Source organism: Ovis aries, chromosome 6, assembly GCF_016772045.2.
Source record: "Ovis aries strain OAR_USU_Benz2616 breed Rambouillet chromosome 6, ARS-UI_Ramb_v3.0, whole genome shotgun sequence".
NCBI classification, from domain to species: Eukaryota; Metazoa; Chordata; class Mammalia; order Artiodactyla; family Bovidae; genus Ovis; species Ovis aries.
Window position 1 is genome coordinate 4,960,428 of NC_056059.1, and position 18,393 is coordinate 4,978,820.

An 18,393-nucleotide genomic window follows, 5' to 3' on the forward strand; every position below is an offset into this window, starting at 1 on the left:
TTAATCGTTTTATGAGGCATATCACTTTATATCATTTTTCCCACTCTTTAAAGCTTGTGTATAAAAACATGTCATGGTCAATAAAACGTCTTTGAAATTTGCTCTGAAACAGACACTTATGTTCCTTTTTAAATGTCATTATTAAGAGACTCTTTAAAACATGCAGATACCTGGCGTGATTTTATTAGTTCACAGGCTTTTACAGTGGGAAAGAATTAGAGTAAACGTCTAATTTAAGCTCTTCGTTTGAGGGGAGTGGAGGAAATTGAGGCTCAGGGAAGCACGGTGACACACTCAGGGTCGCACAGGATGCTGGCGGAGCGGGTGCAGCATGCAAGCCCCGGTCAGTCTGCTCTGATCTCTCATTTCTTTTGGCAAGGGCATTTTTTTGAGAGGAAGTGAGAATTACGTTATTTACATATATACCGTGAAAGTGTGTCTAGCAGTTACACTGAGAGCTGATTTTAGAATACCACACTGTAAAGAAAATGTAATTGCAAAATGAACTTTTAAAGTGAGTTGTGTTCAGATGTTAAAGTAACCAGAGATGTGTATCTGCTTTGCTATATATAAAGTTAAATAAAAATGGTATAACTTATCTAATACTTACATGTCTTGCTTTTGATTTGAGTTGTTTAATCAGTAGAACGTCCACTAACATGTAGTTTCTACTGCTGATTAAATTTTTAATATTTCTGAGGAAAGCAAAACAATCAATCTTGACATTTTATTGTACAGATAAGATATTATCTTGGAAGAAATTTTCTCTGGTCAAGTCAAAGTATCTAAACTGTGAAATAAGAAGACCCTGAAGTCTCTGTATTCATGAAGTGGGACAGTTGTGATGGACTGCATCTCCCCCACGGAAAAGGCAGTGCTGTGACTTCCTGTCATTCTGTAGTCAGCTCACAGCTCTGGAGAAGTTGTCAGCACCACTCTCCATTTTCCTTACAAAGAACAGCTATGCATTTAAGAAGTGAATTTTGTCGTTAACAGCAGGAATTTCCATCTCATTTCACTGCCATTTGATTGAGAGAAAACCTGTTATGAGCTGAAGGGATTTTAGAATAGGGATTCAGACAAGGGAGTCTCATTTATATTGTTGAGACTTTCATGGCTGATCTTGGTCTGATGCTCAGGAAATTTTTTTTTTTTGATGGATGAAATTTTTTGTAGCAGCAAGGAGCTGTTAACTGAAGTGGATCTTTTTGATTTCAGCTTTTTAGTTCTCACCCACTTGAGAGTCAGATGAAGTGACTGAGTGTAGACGGTGCTTGTGCACTCTGTATCTCACATGCTGCCCATCTGCTGGTCCATGCATCAGTCAGGGGCTTTATGAAGCCACATCAAGACATTTAGCCAGGAAGGTCACCTTGGGTAATGGGTGAGCAAATGTGTCCTTTGAGGTAAACATCACTTAAGGCTAGTGAGCTGAAAGGGTGGGAAAACCAAAAGTGGCTAAAATAGAGAGGACAAAAGACTAGATCTTGTCTTATCCAATATAAAATTTACAGCCCATTTAACTTCAAAATATGAGATTTGTTTTAGAAACTTACATCACACTGTGGCTCCAAATATGAAGGATAAGTTATCATAATTATTTTGGAAATTATTGTTATTTCCTAATACACTGAAGACCAAAAGGCAGGTTGCTAGCTTGCTTCTTGGTTTTAAGATAGGGAAAATTCCTGATAAATTTAAGGTAAAGAAATCTGATAAAATCAGATAAAATCTCACGTGAGGATTTCAAAGTTTTGATAAACTTTAAAAAATCAGGAATTAAAATATGAAAGCAAAAAGGTATGCACTACCTTGGTATAGCTTGATGAGATTTTTGTATAGGAACCAGTATTTTGATTCACTTAATGCTTTAAGGGAAATACTTTGATAAGAGCAGTCCTGGAGTAGTTTTATCCAGTGCCTTGGTATTGTTAACTTTTAGAGTCTTATGTCAGTTGTCCTTTCACTCTCACTGGTTAAACATTTCACACAAATAAAATTTTAAATCATGAAAGACACATGAAGAGAAACGAGATGACGGTAGTAACTCCCTGCAACAAAAATGCAGAAAGGCAAGATACAGACACACCTCTCAGAGTCTGCTCAGCTCACGCACAGTTTGGTGTGACTATTTCAGGTATCAAATTCAACAACTCAACAGCTTCCTTAAAGACTGAGACTTTCAAGAGCTGAACTTCTGTTTGCAAAGATGAAGGGGAAGTTATTTGCTTTTTCCTTCTTATTTTCTTTCTTCTTGTCCTCCCTCAAATTGATGTGAAGAGATAATGGGGTCTTCAAATTTCTAAATATATGCTAGTTAAAATGGAGGGGAAGGTAAAGGATCTTGGTTGAAATTGAAGTGATCTCATATTTAGGTAAAGAAATTTATCAGCATATTTTGTCTTATAATGGATATTATTTGTGAATTTGGGCTATTATAATTGGTCTCTAAAAACGGAGAATATATGCAAACACTAATCTGTCTTTATACAGGTTACATATGTTTTCTGACTTTTTGGGAGAGAGCACTATCTTCTAATTGGGCACATGGATCAGTTAAAATGTATTTAAAATGGACTTTAGACATAGCTTGATATGAAAGTTTAAAAAGTCCTGCCGTCTCCCTAAACATAGCTTTGGGAGTACTTGCCTGCAAGGGGAGGCTGTTTAATGCGAAAGTGAGAACCCTCCCAGGCACCCAGGGCTCTGGGTTGGAAAGGGTGGTTTCCTCTCTGATATCCCTGCCTCCATACAGGTGCCTCTCTGAGATGTAGCCCCCAGATGAACACCTAGACGTGGAAGCCCTTCCCCAGCAGTGAACCAAGGACAGCTAGTGGGCTGAGGGAGAAAGGGGAGATGCAGCCTGCTCCTGTCCCGGGGTGTAGGACCCACTCTGACCTCCTCCTTCGGGGACTTCATACCAGCTTCCTGTCCAAGAGCCAGCTCTTCCCTGCCTCTGACGGCCAGAGGGAGAGTGGTGATGGGAGGGGACTTCAGGAGGGCCTGCCAGGCAACTCACTGCTGAACACAAGTGCCTGTGCCCCTCACACTCAAGCCCGTTCCCTAGAAATACTGCCGTTAAAATTCTTAGAATCTTTACAAAATTAGCGAATTTAGCCCCTACATTTTCCAGTTAAAGGCACTGAGAATCCAGTTAAAGGTTAAAGGACTCCCCCTGCCCCCCACCTAATTGACAGCAGGGGATAGCAAATGTGGAAGTGAAAAAGTTGCTGGAGGAATGACCTTTTATGATTACGATGAATTGTTAGAGCTGCAAAGCTCTGGTTTTGGAGAAAACAGCACTAAAGCCGGTAGACGTGAAGGGGTGTTAACAGTACCCTGTTGTTGCATCTGGTTCTGTAATTTGATTTTTCATTTCTAAGGTGAGAGGACATTCAAGTGTCATCACTGTGATGCTACCTTTAAAAGAAAGGACACCTTGAATGTTCATGTCCAGGTGGTCCACGAAAGACACAAGAAGTACAGATGTGAGCTGTGTAATAAGGCATTTGTTACACCTTCAGTACTTAGAAGTCATAAAAAAGTAAGTAGAAACCTGTGACTTTGAAAGGGTTATGTATTTTAACTGTACAGGTGTATGTGTTAATTATAATCAATTTTATATTAATCTATCAACATATTTACCCGGAACGACAAGGAACCCATGATTGATACTAACTCTTGAGCATATGTCTGTTTTCTTCATTTTATCAGAAGAGAATATGTTTGAAAGCAAACATAGATTTAGGTACGGTTCTGTGCAGTCCCAAGCTATGCTGATAGTGACACAGACTGCTACTGAGTGAGCTTTTACTCACTTCTAGACATTTTTTGATTAACGTAGGTTTCTTTTTTTAAAGCTATTGAGTAGGACTTTAAATAGCTTTAGTTTTAAAGGCTAGTTCAGATACTTATTGACAGATTATTAGACTGAGCTCTTCTAGGATTGGAGTGGTCCTTCTACGTCTTGCATCCCTAGGACCTAGGGAAGTTCCTGGTACAGAGCAGGGACGTGAGAAGTATTTGCTCAAAGCAAGTAAAAGGATGTTCATACTGATGGTGATTTGGAGATTATCATAGTTGTGTTATCCTAATTACCTCCAGCACATCAACAGGTTGTTTCTACTTGTTGATTAAATGCATTTTAAGTAAATTTTTAAAACAGCAAAATTGATACTATGGTTAATGAAGCTGAAGGTCTTAGTGTTGACTTTAGAAATGACTGTGACACGTGGTAGTTTTATGTTGCTCAGTGTGTCCTGCTGAATGAAGGCTGAAGTAACTTCTGCCATTATAACTCTTATTTTGGTACCTATCCCTAACACAGCTGTTTCAAAAGGACTGAATTGAGTAACTTACTTTTCTTGCATCTTTAATGCTCAGTAATAATGATACTGTCTTCTCTTTTCAAAACTCAGAATAATGTTTTAACTTCCATTGATTGGATTACTTTTTCATGAATTTATTAACCTTTTGTTGTGTTTTAATCAATGAGAGAAAAGGTAATGAGTTTTCAAGAAAGATATAGTTGTTTCTCTGCAATAACAGATTGTCATAGAATATATTTACTAGTGCATTGTTCATTTTCGACTCCTGTATTTACCCAAATATTGTTCTCATATAGATTTGTTTTCATGCTTTCTTATCCATATTTAAGATTTTTAGTGTTATACTTTCAGTATCTTTTAATACCATCCAATCAAATTCTGCACCTAATAGTACATATTTTTGAATTAAGCTCAAAGGAACATTTTAATTCTTTTCATTACTATTGCCTTAATGTCTTTTAATTTGAAACTTATACCAGTGAAGTACACATAACTTGAGTTATGAGTAAGGGAACAATGAAATACTTATGTGACAGCAAGAGAGATCCTGTGGATTTTATAAAGATATTACAAATTACTTGGTAGTTGCCTGTTTGGAATAATCCAGTGTTGAAATAACTATATTTTATAGCTGTATAAAATTTCTAAACAGTGTTACATTAATCAGAAAGAATGGCCGTATTTTGTCCCTTCTGTCAGGGACTAAGAAGAACACAGGTCTGTTATACGTTAAAATGTTACACTATTTCTTTAAACTGAACCATAATGCGGAACATGGGAGTAACAGTTCTTGCTGAGGTGTAGAGAATGTAGACCTGTTTTGTACAAGAACTTGTAGGGAAAATGGAAAGTTAAGTGCCTGCCAAATGTGGATTCAAGGAGCCCTCTGTTGTAGCCAGTATCATTGGCTATTATGGCTGTCGATTAGACTGTATTCCTCAAACTTGTGAATAATACAAATCTTTTTCAATGGAGAAAACCTAAAGGACACTGAAGTTGATGAAGATATTTCATTTATAACTCTTTTAAAATTACAAATATGATAGTTTATATCCAAATACAGATTATAATTCAAATATGAGAATTTATAAAGTAAATATCAACCAGTAAGTTTATGAAACTGATTATATTAAGATTAACAATCAATTTGGGGCTTCCCTGGTGGCTAAGTGGTAAGGAACCCACCTGCTAGTGCAGGAGAGGCAGGTTTGATCCCTGGGTCTGGAAGATCCCCTGGAGGAGGAAATGGTGCCCCACTCCAGTATTCTTGCCTGGAAAATCTCATGGATGGAGAAGTCTGGTAGGCTGCAGTCCATGGTGTCACCAAAGAGTCGGATACAACTTAGTAGCTCAACAATAGCAACAATAGTCATTTTAATATGGAAGATGAGAATGTTTGGCTAGGTTTGTGATTCTTCTTCAGGTTTACCAAGTTATGACATAAATGCTCCACCCCTTTTTCTGTATTCCAGCCAGCCTGTCTTTCCCTTCTGGGGACACATCATTTTAAAAAAGTTTTCCTGTTCTTTTTACTTTTTCTTGTTGTTATTGTTTAGTTGCTAAATCACGTCTGACTCTTTGCAACCTCATGGCAATTCAAATAATGATACTTCTAATAATTTGCATAAATGCAAATGCTTCCAGACACAGGTCCTGGAAGTTCTGTTTTGTCATTGTGGTGGTAACCCAGATGATCCACGATACGCTGTTATTAACGTGTCACTGAGATTTAAAAAAATCTGCAAATGATTTGAGAGAATGTACCGGTATCTGAAGTGATTGCCTCCTCCTCTCTTCTTTTCCCTTCTCCTAAGTTTGAAAAAAGCAATGAAACTTGAAGAGTAGCTCTGACCCCTCATTTATTGACATGCCCTATTTTGATATTGGTAGAAACACTGGTCACCTGATGAGATCGTGAGACAAGTTTTAAACATTCCATCTGCATCTTCTTTTGGGAGAGGTCACTCTTTTTTTTTTTTTCTTTCTTTGCACTCTCACATTTTATCAAAACTGGCTTTTGATGATACTCATTCACCTTTTCTTGTGTGGTAGTTTTATGCTCAGATAAAAGATATGTTGAAGGCAACAGTGATCTTTGAGATTCAGTGTTGATTTAACGCTTGCTGATTTTCAAGATGAAATCAGATTTATTCTTTTTCTTTGCTTTGTAGTAAAATCAATTCAGTCGAACAAATATGATGCAAGTAACAGAGTACTTTATTGAGATTAATTCTGTCCTCAAGCGTTAAGTGCACACAAAGAAAGTGAAAAATGCTTCTAAGGAAGTGTTTCTTGGCACAGTCAAGGGCAGCTATAGCCCCACTTAGATTATGTGGTTTTGCTAGCATACACTAGTTTTGTATAACTTAATCATTTTTAGATGGGGGCTCCATAAAGGCTTAAAATGTAAACTGCAGAATTATTTTCAAATTTACACTAATGCATGATTCTAAGAGGTTTTTTGGAACCAGTGGGAATACCCATGATAAATTGTTTAAAATCTCATTGTGATATTAAATCATTTTAAAGAAATGTAATCCTGGGAAAAAAGGATTTACTGTTGTCAGAAGCACTTAATCATTTTTACCTAATTCTTTACATTTATCCTCAACCCTTTTTATTTCTTTTTGTTTAGACGCATACAGGAGAAAAGGAGAAAATCTGTCCATATTGTGGCCAGAAATTTGCCAGCAGTGGTACACTGAGAGTTCACATCCGTAGCCACACAGGTATGTGGGTTGTAATTGGCAATAAAGACGACACAGAGAAATCAATTCCTCTAGGATAAAGAATTTATAATTTTACAAAGTGGCTCCAAGTTTAAGAATTAATCTTGACTGTTTTCTGTCTTATAAAGTTTTGTAACATCTTGGTTCTTACTCTAGAAAAATTTTGAATAAGTATCCTTTCCCAAACTAAGTTAAATATCTAAAGTGGAAACTTTTTAATGTTTGTTTGTGATATAACTGATTTACTTTATATACTAGGCTAATGGATGGAATAGGGAATAGCAGTTTCATAGAAGGCTGAGGGCCTCCTCTTAAAACTCTTCCTATAACTTGCATTAGATATGCCCTTTTAAAATGTTAGACGTCCTTGGAATGTGGTTTGAATGCTGTAGGATTTTGTTGAACACAAGGGTGATGTGACCACAGTATCTGTTATGCCATGAATTGCTTCCTAAAGACTTTCTTCATTTCTTACGACTTCCTATGTAATTTCTCCCCTTAAAGAGGGCTGTGCCCTACTGAAGAGTGAGGGAACATCTGAATACTCTTGAAAGAATTTTGTTTGGATTTTGTCTGTCATGTAGTGAAGTACTTGAGAAGACTTGAAAGAATGCTGTTAATTTTGATAGCCATATGTCACAGCTATATGTGACTCTTAAGGGGTCCTTAGTAGCTAGAATGTGTTTGGTAAACTGTGTAACCAGATTACATTGCTAAAGCTTTTTATTCAAGGGCCATAGTATTTGACTTTATCATTGTATCCCCAGCACCTAACTTAGTGTTTAGCACAGTAACTGTGTGGTGAATGAGAAAAAGTTAGTTTAGGCAGGTTAAACCGCTAGACCATTCAGGTATGACCTAAATCAAATCCCTTATGATTAAACAGTAGAAGTGAGAAATAGATTTAAGGGACTAGATCTGATAGATAGAGTGCCTGATGAACTATGGAATGAGGTTCGTCACATTGTACAGGAGACAGGGATCAAGACCATCCCCATGGAAAAGAAATGCACAAAAGCAAAATGGCTGTCTGAGGAGGCCTTACAAATAGCTGTGAAAAGAAGAGAGGCGAAAAACAACGGAGAAAAGGAAAGATATAAGCATCTGAATGCAGAGTTCCAAAGAAGAGCAAGAAGAAATAAGAAAGCCTTCTTCGGTGATCAATGCAAAGAAATAGAGGAAAAGAATAGAATGGGAAAGACTAGAGATCTCTTCAAGAAAATTAGAGATACCAAGGGAACATTTCATGCAAAGATGGGCTTGATAAAGAATAGAAATGGTATGGACCTAACAGAAGCAGAAGACATTAAGAAGAGGTGGCAAGAATACACAGAAGAACTGTACAAAAAAGATCTTCATGACACAGATAATCATGATGATGTGATCACTAATCTAGAGCCAGACATCTTGGAATGTGAAGTCAACTGGGCCTTAGAAAGCAGCACTATGAACAGAGATAGTGGAGGTGATGGAATTCCAGTTGAGCTGTTTCAAACCCTGAAAGATGATGCTGTGAAAGTGCTGCACTCAATATGCCAGCAAATTTGGAAAACTCAGCAGTGGCCACAGGACTGGAAAAGGTCAGTTTTCATTCCAATTCCAAAGAAAGGCAATGCCAAAGAATGCTCAAACTACTGCACAATTGCACTCATCTCACATACTAGTAAAGTAATGCTCAAAATTCTCCAAGCCAGGCTTCAGCAATACGTGAACTGTGAACTCCCTGATGTTCAAGCTGGTTTTAGAAAAGCAGAGGAACCAGAGATCAAATTGCCAACATCCTCTGGATCATGGAAAAAGCAAGAGAGTTCCAGAAAAACATCTGTTTCTGCTTTATTGACTATGCCAAAGCCTTTGACTGTGTGGATCACAATAAAGTGTGGAACATTCTGAGAGAGATGGGAATACCAGACGACCTGACCTGCCTCTTGAGAAATCTATATGCAGGTCAGGAAGCAACAGTTAGAACTGGACATGGAACAACAGACTGGTTCCAAATAGGAAAAGGAGTATGTCAAGGCTGTGTATTGTCACCCTGCTTATTTAACTTATATGCAGAGTACATCATGAGAAACGCTGCACTGGAAGAAACACAAGCTGGAATCAAGATTGCTGGGAGAAATATCAATCACCTCAGATATGCAGATGACACCACCCTTAAGGCAGAAAGTGAAGAGGAACTAAAAAGCCTCTTGATGAAAGTGAAAGAGGAGAGTAAAAAAGTTGGCTTAAAGCTCAACATTCAGAAAACGAAGATCATGGCATCCGGTCCCATCACTTCATGGGAAATAGATGGGGAAACAGTGGAAACAGTGTCAGACTTTATTTTTGGGGGCTCCCAAATCACTGCAGATGTTGACTGCAGCCATGAAATTAAAAGACGCTTACTCCTTGGAAGAAAAGTTATGACCAAGCTAGATAGCATATTCAAAAGCAGAGACATTACTTTGCCGACTAAGGTCCGTCTAGTCAAGGCTATGGTTTTTCCAGTGGTCATGTATGGATGTGAGAATTGGACTGTGAAGAAGGCTGAGCACTGAAGAATTGATGCTTTTGAACTGTGGTGTTGGAGAAGACTCTTGCGAGTCCCTTGGACTGCAAGGAGATCCAACCAGTCCATTCTGAAGGAGACCGACCCTGGGATTTCTTTGGAAGGAATGATGCTAAAGCTGAAACTCCAGTACTTTGGCCACCTCATACGAAGAGTTGACTCACTGGAAAAGACTCTGATGCTGAGAGGAATTGGGGGCAGGAGGAGAAGGGGACAACTGAGGATGAGATGGCTGGATGGCATCACGAACTTGATGGACGTGAGTCTGAGTGAATTCCGGGAGATGGTTATAGACAGTGAGGCTTGGTGTGCTGTGATTCATGGGGTCGCAAAGAGTCGGACACGACTGAGCAACTGAACTGATCTGAACTGAGGCAGGTGAAAGAATCATTATGGTGACTATTATACATAGAGTGAGAACAAAGGACAGCCGTGAAGCATGATTTCTTATGTTGTGGCATAATTTCTAATAATCTGGCTAAAGCTGAAAGACCTATGTCAGCTTAGTAGTTGTCATCTTTGAATAGCCTCTTAAATACCTTTAAATGAAATATGTGAAGAGATGAAGTATTATATGTGATGACTGTGGAGTAATGGGTGGCCTAAAGAAGAAAAAGAGGTCTTCTTGCTTAGAAGTACCTAGAGAAAGTGAGGTTTTCAGGACAGCGTCCAGGGGAAGAATAGAACAGAAAGCAGAGTAGGGAGAAGCAAAAAGGAAAGGGCAGCAGAGAACCATGTTGAGGACAGGTGGACTTAAAATAGTGCCTGCGACTGTTAGCACCATGTCCTGGTTGTGCAGAAGAGGCAGGTGGATGATGGACAGCGAGCAGAGAGTGCTGCTAAGCGCCGAGCCCGCCTCTGTAGCCTGGCAGTGTGGTCTTTGATGTCACCGAGCGCCATTCTCTTCTGTGCATTGGAGGCCATGTGGGGTTGCGGTAGAGACAGGGAAGGGGAAGAGGGAGACCAGCCTTCCGTTAGGAATCAGTAATGCTTGGAACTGCGGCTTTGCGCCACCATCCTGAAAATGTAACTTACAGTTGCCTTGGCAGATTTTATGTCTGTCTGTGTGTGCTTGTGTATATATTGATAATTTGTGTGTGGAAGGAGGATGAGCAGGAAATGGGGAAAGTGTGTCATTTCTTCATATCATAGTAGTAAGTTTATAATAATGCCCTAAGCCGTTACCGTCTAATCGAATTACTGTTGGTATAGTATGTTTTTATTTTTCTAATATTTTATTTGTTTATTTGTGCTGGGTCTCAGTTGTGGCATACAGAGTCTTTAGTTACGGCGTGTGGGATCTCTTTCTCTGACCCAGGATGGAACCCGGACCCCTGCGTTGGGAGGGCAGAGTCTTAGCCACTGGGCCAGCAGGAAAGTCCCAAGTGTATTTTTTTTTAAAATAACTTTATTGATTTCTGGCTGTGTGGGTCTTTATTGCTGTGTGGGCTTTTCTTTGGTGATGGAGAGCGAGGGCTACTCTCCAGTTGTAGTGCCCGAGCTCACTGCAGTGGCTGCTCTTACTGGGGGGCTCGTGGTCTCAGGAGCTCTGGCACAGGCTCCACAGTTGTGGCACACAGACGTAGCTGCTCTGTGGCAGGTGGGATCTTCTTGGACCAGGGATTGAACCTATGTCTCCTGCATGGGCAGGGGGACTTGTTACCACTGAGCCACCAAGGAAGCCCACAAGTGTGTTTCTAAAAGGTGGCGATTATTGTTTGGAATGCATTAAAATGTGTATTTTAGCACAGAAAAGATGAATCCAGTGATAGCTCAGCTGGTAAAGAATCCTCTTGAAACGCAAGAGACCCCAGATCAGTTCCTGGGTCGGAAAGATCCGCTGGAAAAGGGATAGGCTACCCATTCCGGTATTCTTCCCCTAGTGGCTTAGCTGCTAAAGAATCTGCCTGCAATGCGGGAGACCTGGGTTCGTCCCTGAGTTGGGAAGATCCCCTGGAGGAGGGCATGGCACTCCAGTCTTTTGGCCTGGAGAATTCCATGGACTATACAAAGAGTCAGACGCGACTGAGTGACTCATTCATTCATTCAATCATAGAGCCCTCGATTATTCAAAAATATTGCATCCTTGAGAATTCCAAGTCCTGCATTTTATTTCACTTGTAGGTATGATGGGCAGTGGAGAAGAATAACCTTAAATGAGTAATTTCTTCTAAAATTTTAATTAAAAAGTTGTTTTAATAAGATTTTTGAGCTCCAAGAGTTCTGTCCGATAAAATATTAAATAAGTGTAGTGGTTTTTGTTGTCATATATTATGTTCTGTATTATATGTAATCTAAATAATACTTAATCATAACATTTTATATATGATCTGGCTATTTAAATGTTGTACAGATTCTGTTCCATTGGTTTCTGATCAAGAAAACAGGCCACCTGAATTCAGCCAACAGTGCTAAGGCACAGTCAGACACACATAAATTTAAATAAATAAAGTGAAAATATAAAGGTGGCTTATGTGTTTGTGTATGTCCACACAAATAGTTGTGTGTTTATTTATACTTGTTATTTACGAACTGACTTAGCATGCACATTTACTTATAACTGGATATTTTTTTTTCTGCTTAAAATCAGACTCATTTTCACATTTTGCAGTGCTGCTTTGAGTCAGTCTGATGTGAAGCCAGTGTTTTTGGTGACAGCTGCTTGGCAGCACGGCCGGGACTGTATTTGAAATGGTTGGTGCCAAGCCGTTTGTCAGTGACTGCAGAGCTGGTATCTGGGTTTCCACAACAGTCCTGTCATGGATGTGTTTTTTTGTGTGTACAGATGTTGCTTTTGCTTCTGTTTTATTTGCTTTGTCCTATTCACCAAATCTTATGCCTCCATTTGCTCTTCTTGGAAGCTAGCTCAGTGACCAGATGAGTTTGTGTAGTTAGTTATTTTGCTTCTTTGATGATAAAGCTTTCCTTATTTTGAGTTCTGTAAATTCAGTTTTTCTCTCCTTATTTTTTCTTATGAAATCATGTGATTTAATTCAGCCCTTTCTCACATTAGATTTCGCTATTTATGTTTGTGCTACAGTGTAACAGGGGCATAGGGTCACAGCCTATTCTATAGGAAGCATTTAGGTGTGTACAGTTAGGGACTGTGCAGATGAGGAGGACCCTGAGTGAAAATGGGGTGGGACAGTCAGGACAGACAGCTGATGCAGCTCTGAGGAAGAAGGCACTCTGGGTCATCGGTGCTCACACTTTGGCCTCAACCCTCCTTGCCATCTTAGAAATCGCTGGAGGCCTGAGAAGCTTTTGTTTGTGTGGGTTATATTTGTCTGTTGTTTAGTTGCTAAGTCATGTCCAACCCTTTTGCAACCCCATGGACTATAGCCCACCAGGTTCCTCTGTCCTTGGGTTTTCCCAGGCAAAATACTGGAGTGGGTTGCCATTCCCTTCTCCAGGGGATCTTCCTGATACAGGGATCAAACCCATGTCTGCTGCATTAGCAAGCGGATTCTTGACCACTGAGCCACCAGTTCAATTCAGTTCAGTTCAGTCGCTCAGTCGTGTCCGACTCTTCGCGATCTCATGAATTGCAGCACACCAGGCCTCCCTGTCCATCACCAACTCCTGGAGTTCACTCAGACTCACGTCCATCGAGTCCGTGATGCCATCCAGCCATCTCATCCTCTGTCATCCCCTTCTTCTCCTGCCCCCAATCCCTCCCAGCATCAAAGTCTTTTCCAGTGAGTCAACTCTTTGCATGAGGCGGCCAAAGTACTGGAGTTTCAGCTTTAGCATCATTCCTTCCAAAGAAATCCCAGGGCTGATCTCCTTTGAGAACATTTAACAGTATTTGTTAATTTGTTAAAAAGAACAACAGTACATCCATTACATATTAACATAAACAACATAGTTTTACAGAAAGGAGCTACAGTTTCCTAGTCAGAAATAACTTAGTGAGGAGGGACACACTGTTGTACATCTCTGAAACTTTAGTATCTGGCTCAGGAGGAGACAGCCAGGTTCTCATGCCTGTTTCTTAGCCCATCCTGCTGCAGCAAGTTCTTTTGGTTGCAGAATTTAAAGAAAATCTGGCCTCATGCAGATTTGCGGTTAGAGTTCTTAACTATCCTTTGTAAATAATTCTGCATGTTGTTTATTACTTCAGTAAAACTCAAAAAGTAGTATTTGTTTTTTTTTTCTTTTAAGGCTTGTATTGTGGAAATTAAAATCTTCTCAATGGGCTTCTCCTGTTCTGTTACTTCAAAATCCATTGGTGTGTTTTGTACTTTGAATGATCTTTTACCCTCACATGATTCTGTAACATGAGGCACAGATCATGTGGAAAGTGTTGGCTCACTGAGTTACATATATCCTGCACACATGTTAATGTCATCACCGATATCATTAGACAAGTCTGAGTAATCGGAAGCCTTCAAGCATGGTAGCACATACAGATTTTCCAAAATTCTCAATTTTGCTTTGACTGCTCTAATTCTTGCATTTGGTAAGGCATATTTCCCTCCCTACCTGCCTTTCTTCTCTTCTTTGAAATGACAGACTTTTTATTTAAAAAAGAAAAAGTTCACCAAATACCCAAATCTGAATAACCATGTTTCGTTGTCATTTTGTTTTGAGTAAAAATGATGTTCCATGAGAAAAAAACTGTTAGTTCAGCTCATGAATCAATCATACAAGTGCTTTTTCTTGAGATAACTTTTCATATATAATGTACATTAAAGGAAGTTATTACCCATTTCATAGCTAAGAATATTAAAACATGGTACTCAGGCGTTAAGGTTTAATAAAATTAATGTTAAGGTCTTAAAGGTTAAATAATAAGTTGTTAACCGTGGTTATTTGTTTGCATTTTAAATATGATAGCTTGAATTTTCTTCATGATTTTCTGTATTTTATATTTTTTCTATAATTTTCTTGTGTAAGCAAAATATTTAAAGTATATTAATGTTATGATTATGCAGGAAACTTTTATCAGAATATTCATGTTTAGCTATTTAGGTGTTACATATCTCTGTATCTTATTATCAAATGGGCCAGCATGAAGTACTTATAAAAATGCATGTTGAAAAGAGAAATGAAGTTGAGAAAGCAAATATGGTAATATTAAACCTAAGTGAGGGTACATAGTGTTCACTGAACCACTTTTCTAATTTTTCTTCATGTTTGAAATTTTTCATAATTGAAAGCAGAAGTGTTTCATTCCATGAGAACCATGGAATGGACACAGATAGCAAGTAGGGGCAATTGAGATCTGTCTGTTGGACATCCAGCATCACAGCTCACATCTTTCTCATGCCTCCTTCTCCCTCATGGCCTGGCCCTTTCACCAGGGAATGCTGTATTCTTTCAACATAAACAGATTTTTGTTGTTGCGTTTTTTTGCTTACAGTTGTATTGCTCAGAGAGAAACTAGATTCTTCTGAAGGAACAGAATATCACTGCTTCATGCTTAATTATTTTAAAAAAGGAATTCCAGGAAACTTGCAATTCCGTGGATTGTTCAGAAGTTTTTTAAAATACATTTGAAAGCATATGTATTCTTAGAAATGAAAATATAAAGAATTGAAAATAGCCAGTCCAGCTGTTACACTATTGGAGACCTTTCGGTGGTTTCCCTTTTCCTTGTGCAGATGGCATCCTTGTGTTAACGCTTGGCATCCCAGGGTCTGTTAGTGGGCTTCTTTCCGTCCCCTCCAATCTCCAGTTAAATGTCACTTTCTTCCTGGCGTGTTACCTGTCCTTCCCTTCGCTCCCCTCCCGTCATCCGTTCTGTCTGATGAGTTAATTCTGTAGGAACTAGAATCATTACAAACAATTGTGTGATATATTACAGTCTCTTGCACTGTGTTGCTCCTCACAGGAGATTTTGAGGGCTCCCATTGATGGGTATAAATGAATGTCTCTTCCCAGTTATGATATTAAACTTTATCTGTTCCCTGACTAGATTCTGAGCTGAAGGGCAAGGCCGATCTGGCTTTTTAATCAAGTTTATTGAAGGAGGGAAGCTTTCTCAGATATTACCTGAGTTAATCCTTTCATAGCCAATGTGATAGGTTTCTCAGATCATTCATTCTCGTTTTCTAAATGAAGCTGAGATTCAGAGAAGCAAATGACCTATCCAGTCAAAGTAATAGGATTCAAATCATCTTATTTCAAATTCTGTTTTTTTTTGTGTGTTATCTCTTCTTTTTTTGCTACAAAGCTGTAAGCTGCTACACAACTATTATCACCACAAAAATGACAAAAATTCAATAACTTCTTCAGGATATGAAGTTGAAAAGTAGAATTCTGGAAGTATTGTTTTATTTCTGCGGTATGGCAAGTTTATGCTTTAGAACCAAATGAATGGTGGTTTTTTTTTTAATTTAATTTTATTTATTTATTTTTTTAATAATTTAAAAATCTTTAATTCTTACATGCGTTCGGGGGTTCATGAATGGTGTTTTGATTTCTTTTTAAAGCAACCATCACTTGTTCATTTACTCCTGAGTCATCTTTAGAGTGGGCAATAACAGAAAATGATGATTAAATTTAGTTTCACCAGATTCTTTTTATTTTTCTAAATGACTTTATTTTTAGGGCAGTTTTAGGTTCTTGGCAAAATAGAGAAAGGTACAGAGATTTCCCCATCTCCTTTCCCCAGTCCACACATGAGTAGTCTCCCCTACTATCAATATTCCCAACCAGAATGGTACATTTGTTACAATTGATGCACCTACCCTGACGGCTTGTAATCACCGGAAGTCTGCAGTTTACATTACTGTTCACTGTTGATGTTGCACATTCTTTTGGTTTGGACAAATGTGGATCCACCATTATGATATTCAGAGAATTTTCACTGCCCTAAAGATTCATTTTGCCTTATCTGTTCATCCGACCATTCTCAACCCCTGGCAACCACTGATCTTTTTACTGTCTCCTTAATTTTTCATTTTCCAGAATGTCATATGGATGGACAGATTACTTCTTTTATTTCTGGGAAATGACTTTATTTATAGTTGACCCTTTCATTTAGATGGATGTACACTTGAATGCACTGCAATGTGGTGAGACTTTTATAGAGGTAGTAGGCTTTTCATCATTTTCCCATTATGCTGAAGGAGTCAGTTTCAGTTTGTCTTTATAGTATTCAAACTGCCCATCAGTATTTGGGGAAGCCAGTTTTCTTTGTTGTAACATTAGATAACACTGAGCTTTATGAAGAGGAAATATGACTTCAGTTTATAATTCTTTCCAGTTTGGCAGTTGGTAGCTTTCATCATTTCCTATCTGATTCAGGGACAGTATTGCTTTGTGTAGCATTAAATGCAGTTTTCTTCATGTTAATTTTCTTAGAACAGGTTTTATTTTATTGACCCATGCCTGTGGTCATTCTATTAGGCAGTGATCACTTAGCTGTTGGATTACTACCAGTCTTTTAGTGCTGGGAAGAATCTTAGTATTTATATCTCTGTTGTATTTTTTTCTTAATGTTGCTGTTGTTGCTCAGTTGCATCTGACTCTTCATGACCCCATGGACTGCAGCACACCAGTGTGCTATCCTTTACTATCTATCCTATCCCTAATATACTATCCTATCCCTGTCTTTTACTATCTATCAGAGTTTGCTCAAACTCATGTCCATTGAGTCGATGATGTAATCCAGCCATCTCCCTCTGTCATCCCTTTCTCCTGCCCTCAGTCTTTCCTAGCATCAGGGTCTTTTCTCACGAGTCAGCTTCCCACATCAGGTGGCCAAAAGTATTGGAGCTTCAACATCAGTCCATCCAGTGAATATTCAGGCTTGATTTCCTTTAGGATTGACTTGTTTGATCTCCTTGTAGTCCAAGGGACTCTGAAGAGTCTTCTCTAGCACCACGGTTAGAAAGCATCAATTCTTTGGCACTCAGGCTTCTTTATGGTCCAAATCTCATATCCGTACATGACTATTGGAAAAACCATAGCTTTGACTATATGGACCTTTTTCAGCAAATTAATGTCTCTGCTTTTTAATACACTGTCTAGGTTAGTCATAGCTTTTCTTCCAAGGAGCAAGTGTCTTTTAATTTCATGGCTGCGGTCACTACCCACAGTGATTTTGGAGCCCAAGAAAATAAAAGTCAGCCACTGTTTCCATTGTCCCCCATCTATTTGTCATGAAGTGATGGGACCAGCTGCCATGATCTTAGTTTTTTGAATGTTGAGTTTTAAGCCAGCTTTTTCACTCTCCTCTTTCACAAGAGGAGAGCCTCCTCATCAAGAGGCTCTTTAATTCCTCTTTGCTTTCTGCCTTTAAGGTGGTATCATCTGCATATCTGAGGGTATTGATATTTCTGCCAGCAGTGTGGCTTCCAGTTTGTGATTCATCCAGCCTGGCATTTTGCATGATATACTCTGCATGTAAGTTAAATAAGCAGGGTGACAATATACAGCCTTGACGTTCTCCTTTTCCTATTTGGACCCAGTCTGTTGTTCCATGTCTGGTTCTAACTGTTGCTGGATGTGCATACAGGTTTCTCAGGAGGCAGGTAAGGTGCTCTGGTATTCACTTCTCTTTAAGAACTTCCTACAGTTGTTGTCATCCACACAGTCAAAGGCTTTAGCATAGTCAATGATAATAGAGTTTAAAAACTGCATTTTAAAAACCTAATTCTTTCATGTTTTTATTTTTTTCTTTACTACCGTAAATAACCAGTTGTACCCTTGGCTCACCATCTTTCTTTTCTGTCTGCTGCCTCTCCCTTTTTTAGTCCCATTGCCGCCATACTAGGCTTTCCTTACGGCTTAGCTGGTAAAGAATCTGCCTGCAATGCAGGAGATGCCAGTTTGA

General features: G+C 38.8%; 1 protein-coding gene across 9 annotated transcripts in view; it reads left to right on the top strand.

Annotated features, from left to right (window-relative positions):
• PRDM5 (PR/SET domain 5) overlaps window positions 1-18,393 on the top strand; it is a 268,026-nt gene that overhangs the window by 148,944 nt on the left and 100,689 nt on the right. For all 9 annotated transcript variants that reach the window (XM_060416677.1, XM_015096345.4, XM_060416678.1 and 6 more), the window contains 2 exons: window positions 3,384-3,544; window positions 6,964-7,057. In XM_060416677.1, coding sequence (XP_060272660.1) covers window positions 3,384-3,544; window positions 6,964-7,057 — 255 coding nt within the window. The remainder of the gene's footprint in view (window positions 1-3,383; window positions 3,545-6,963; window positions 7,058-18,393) is intronic.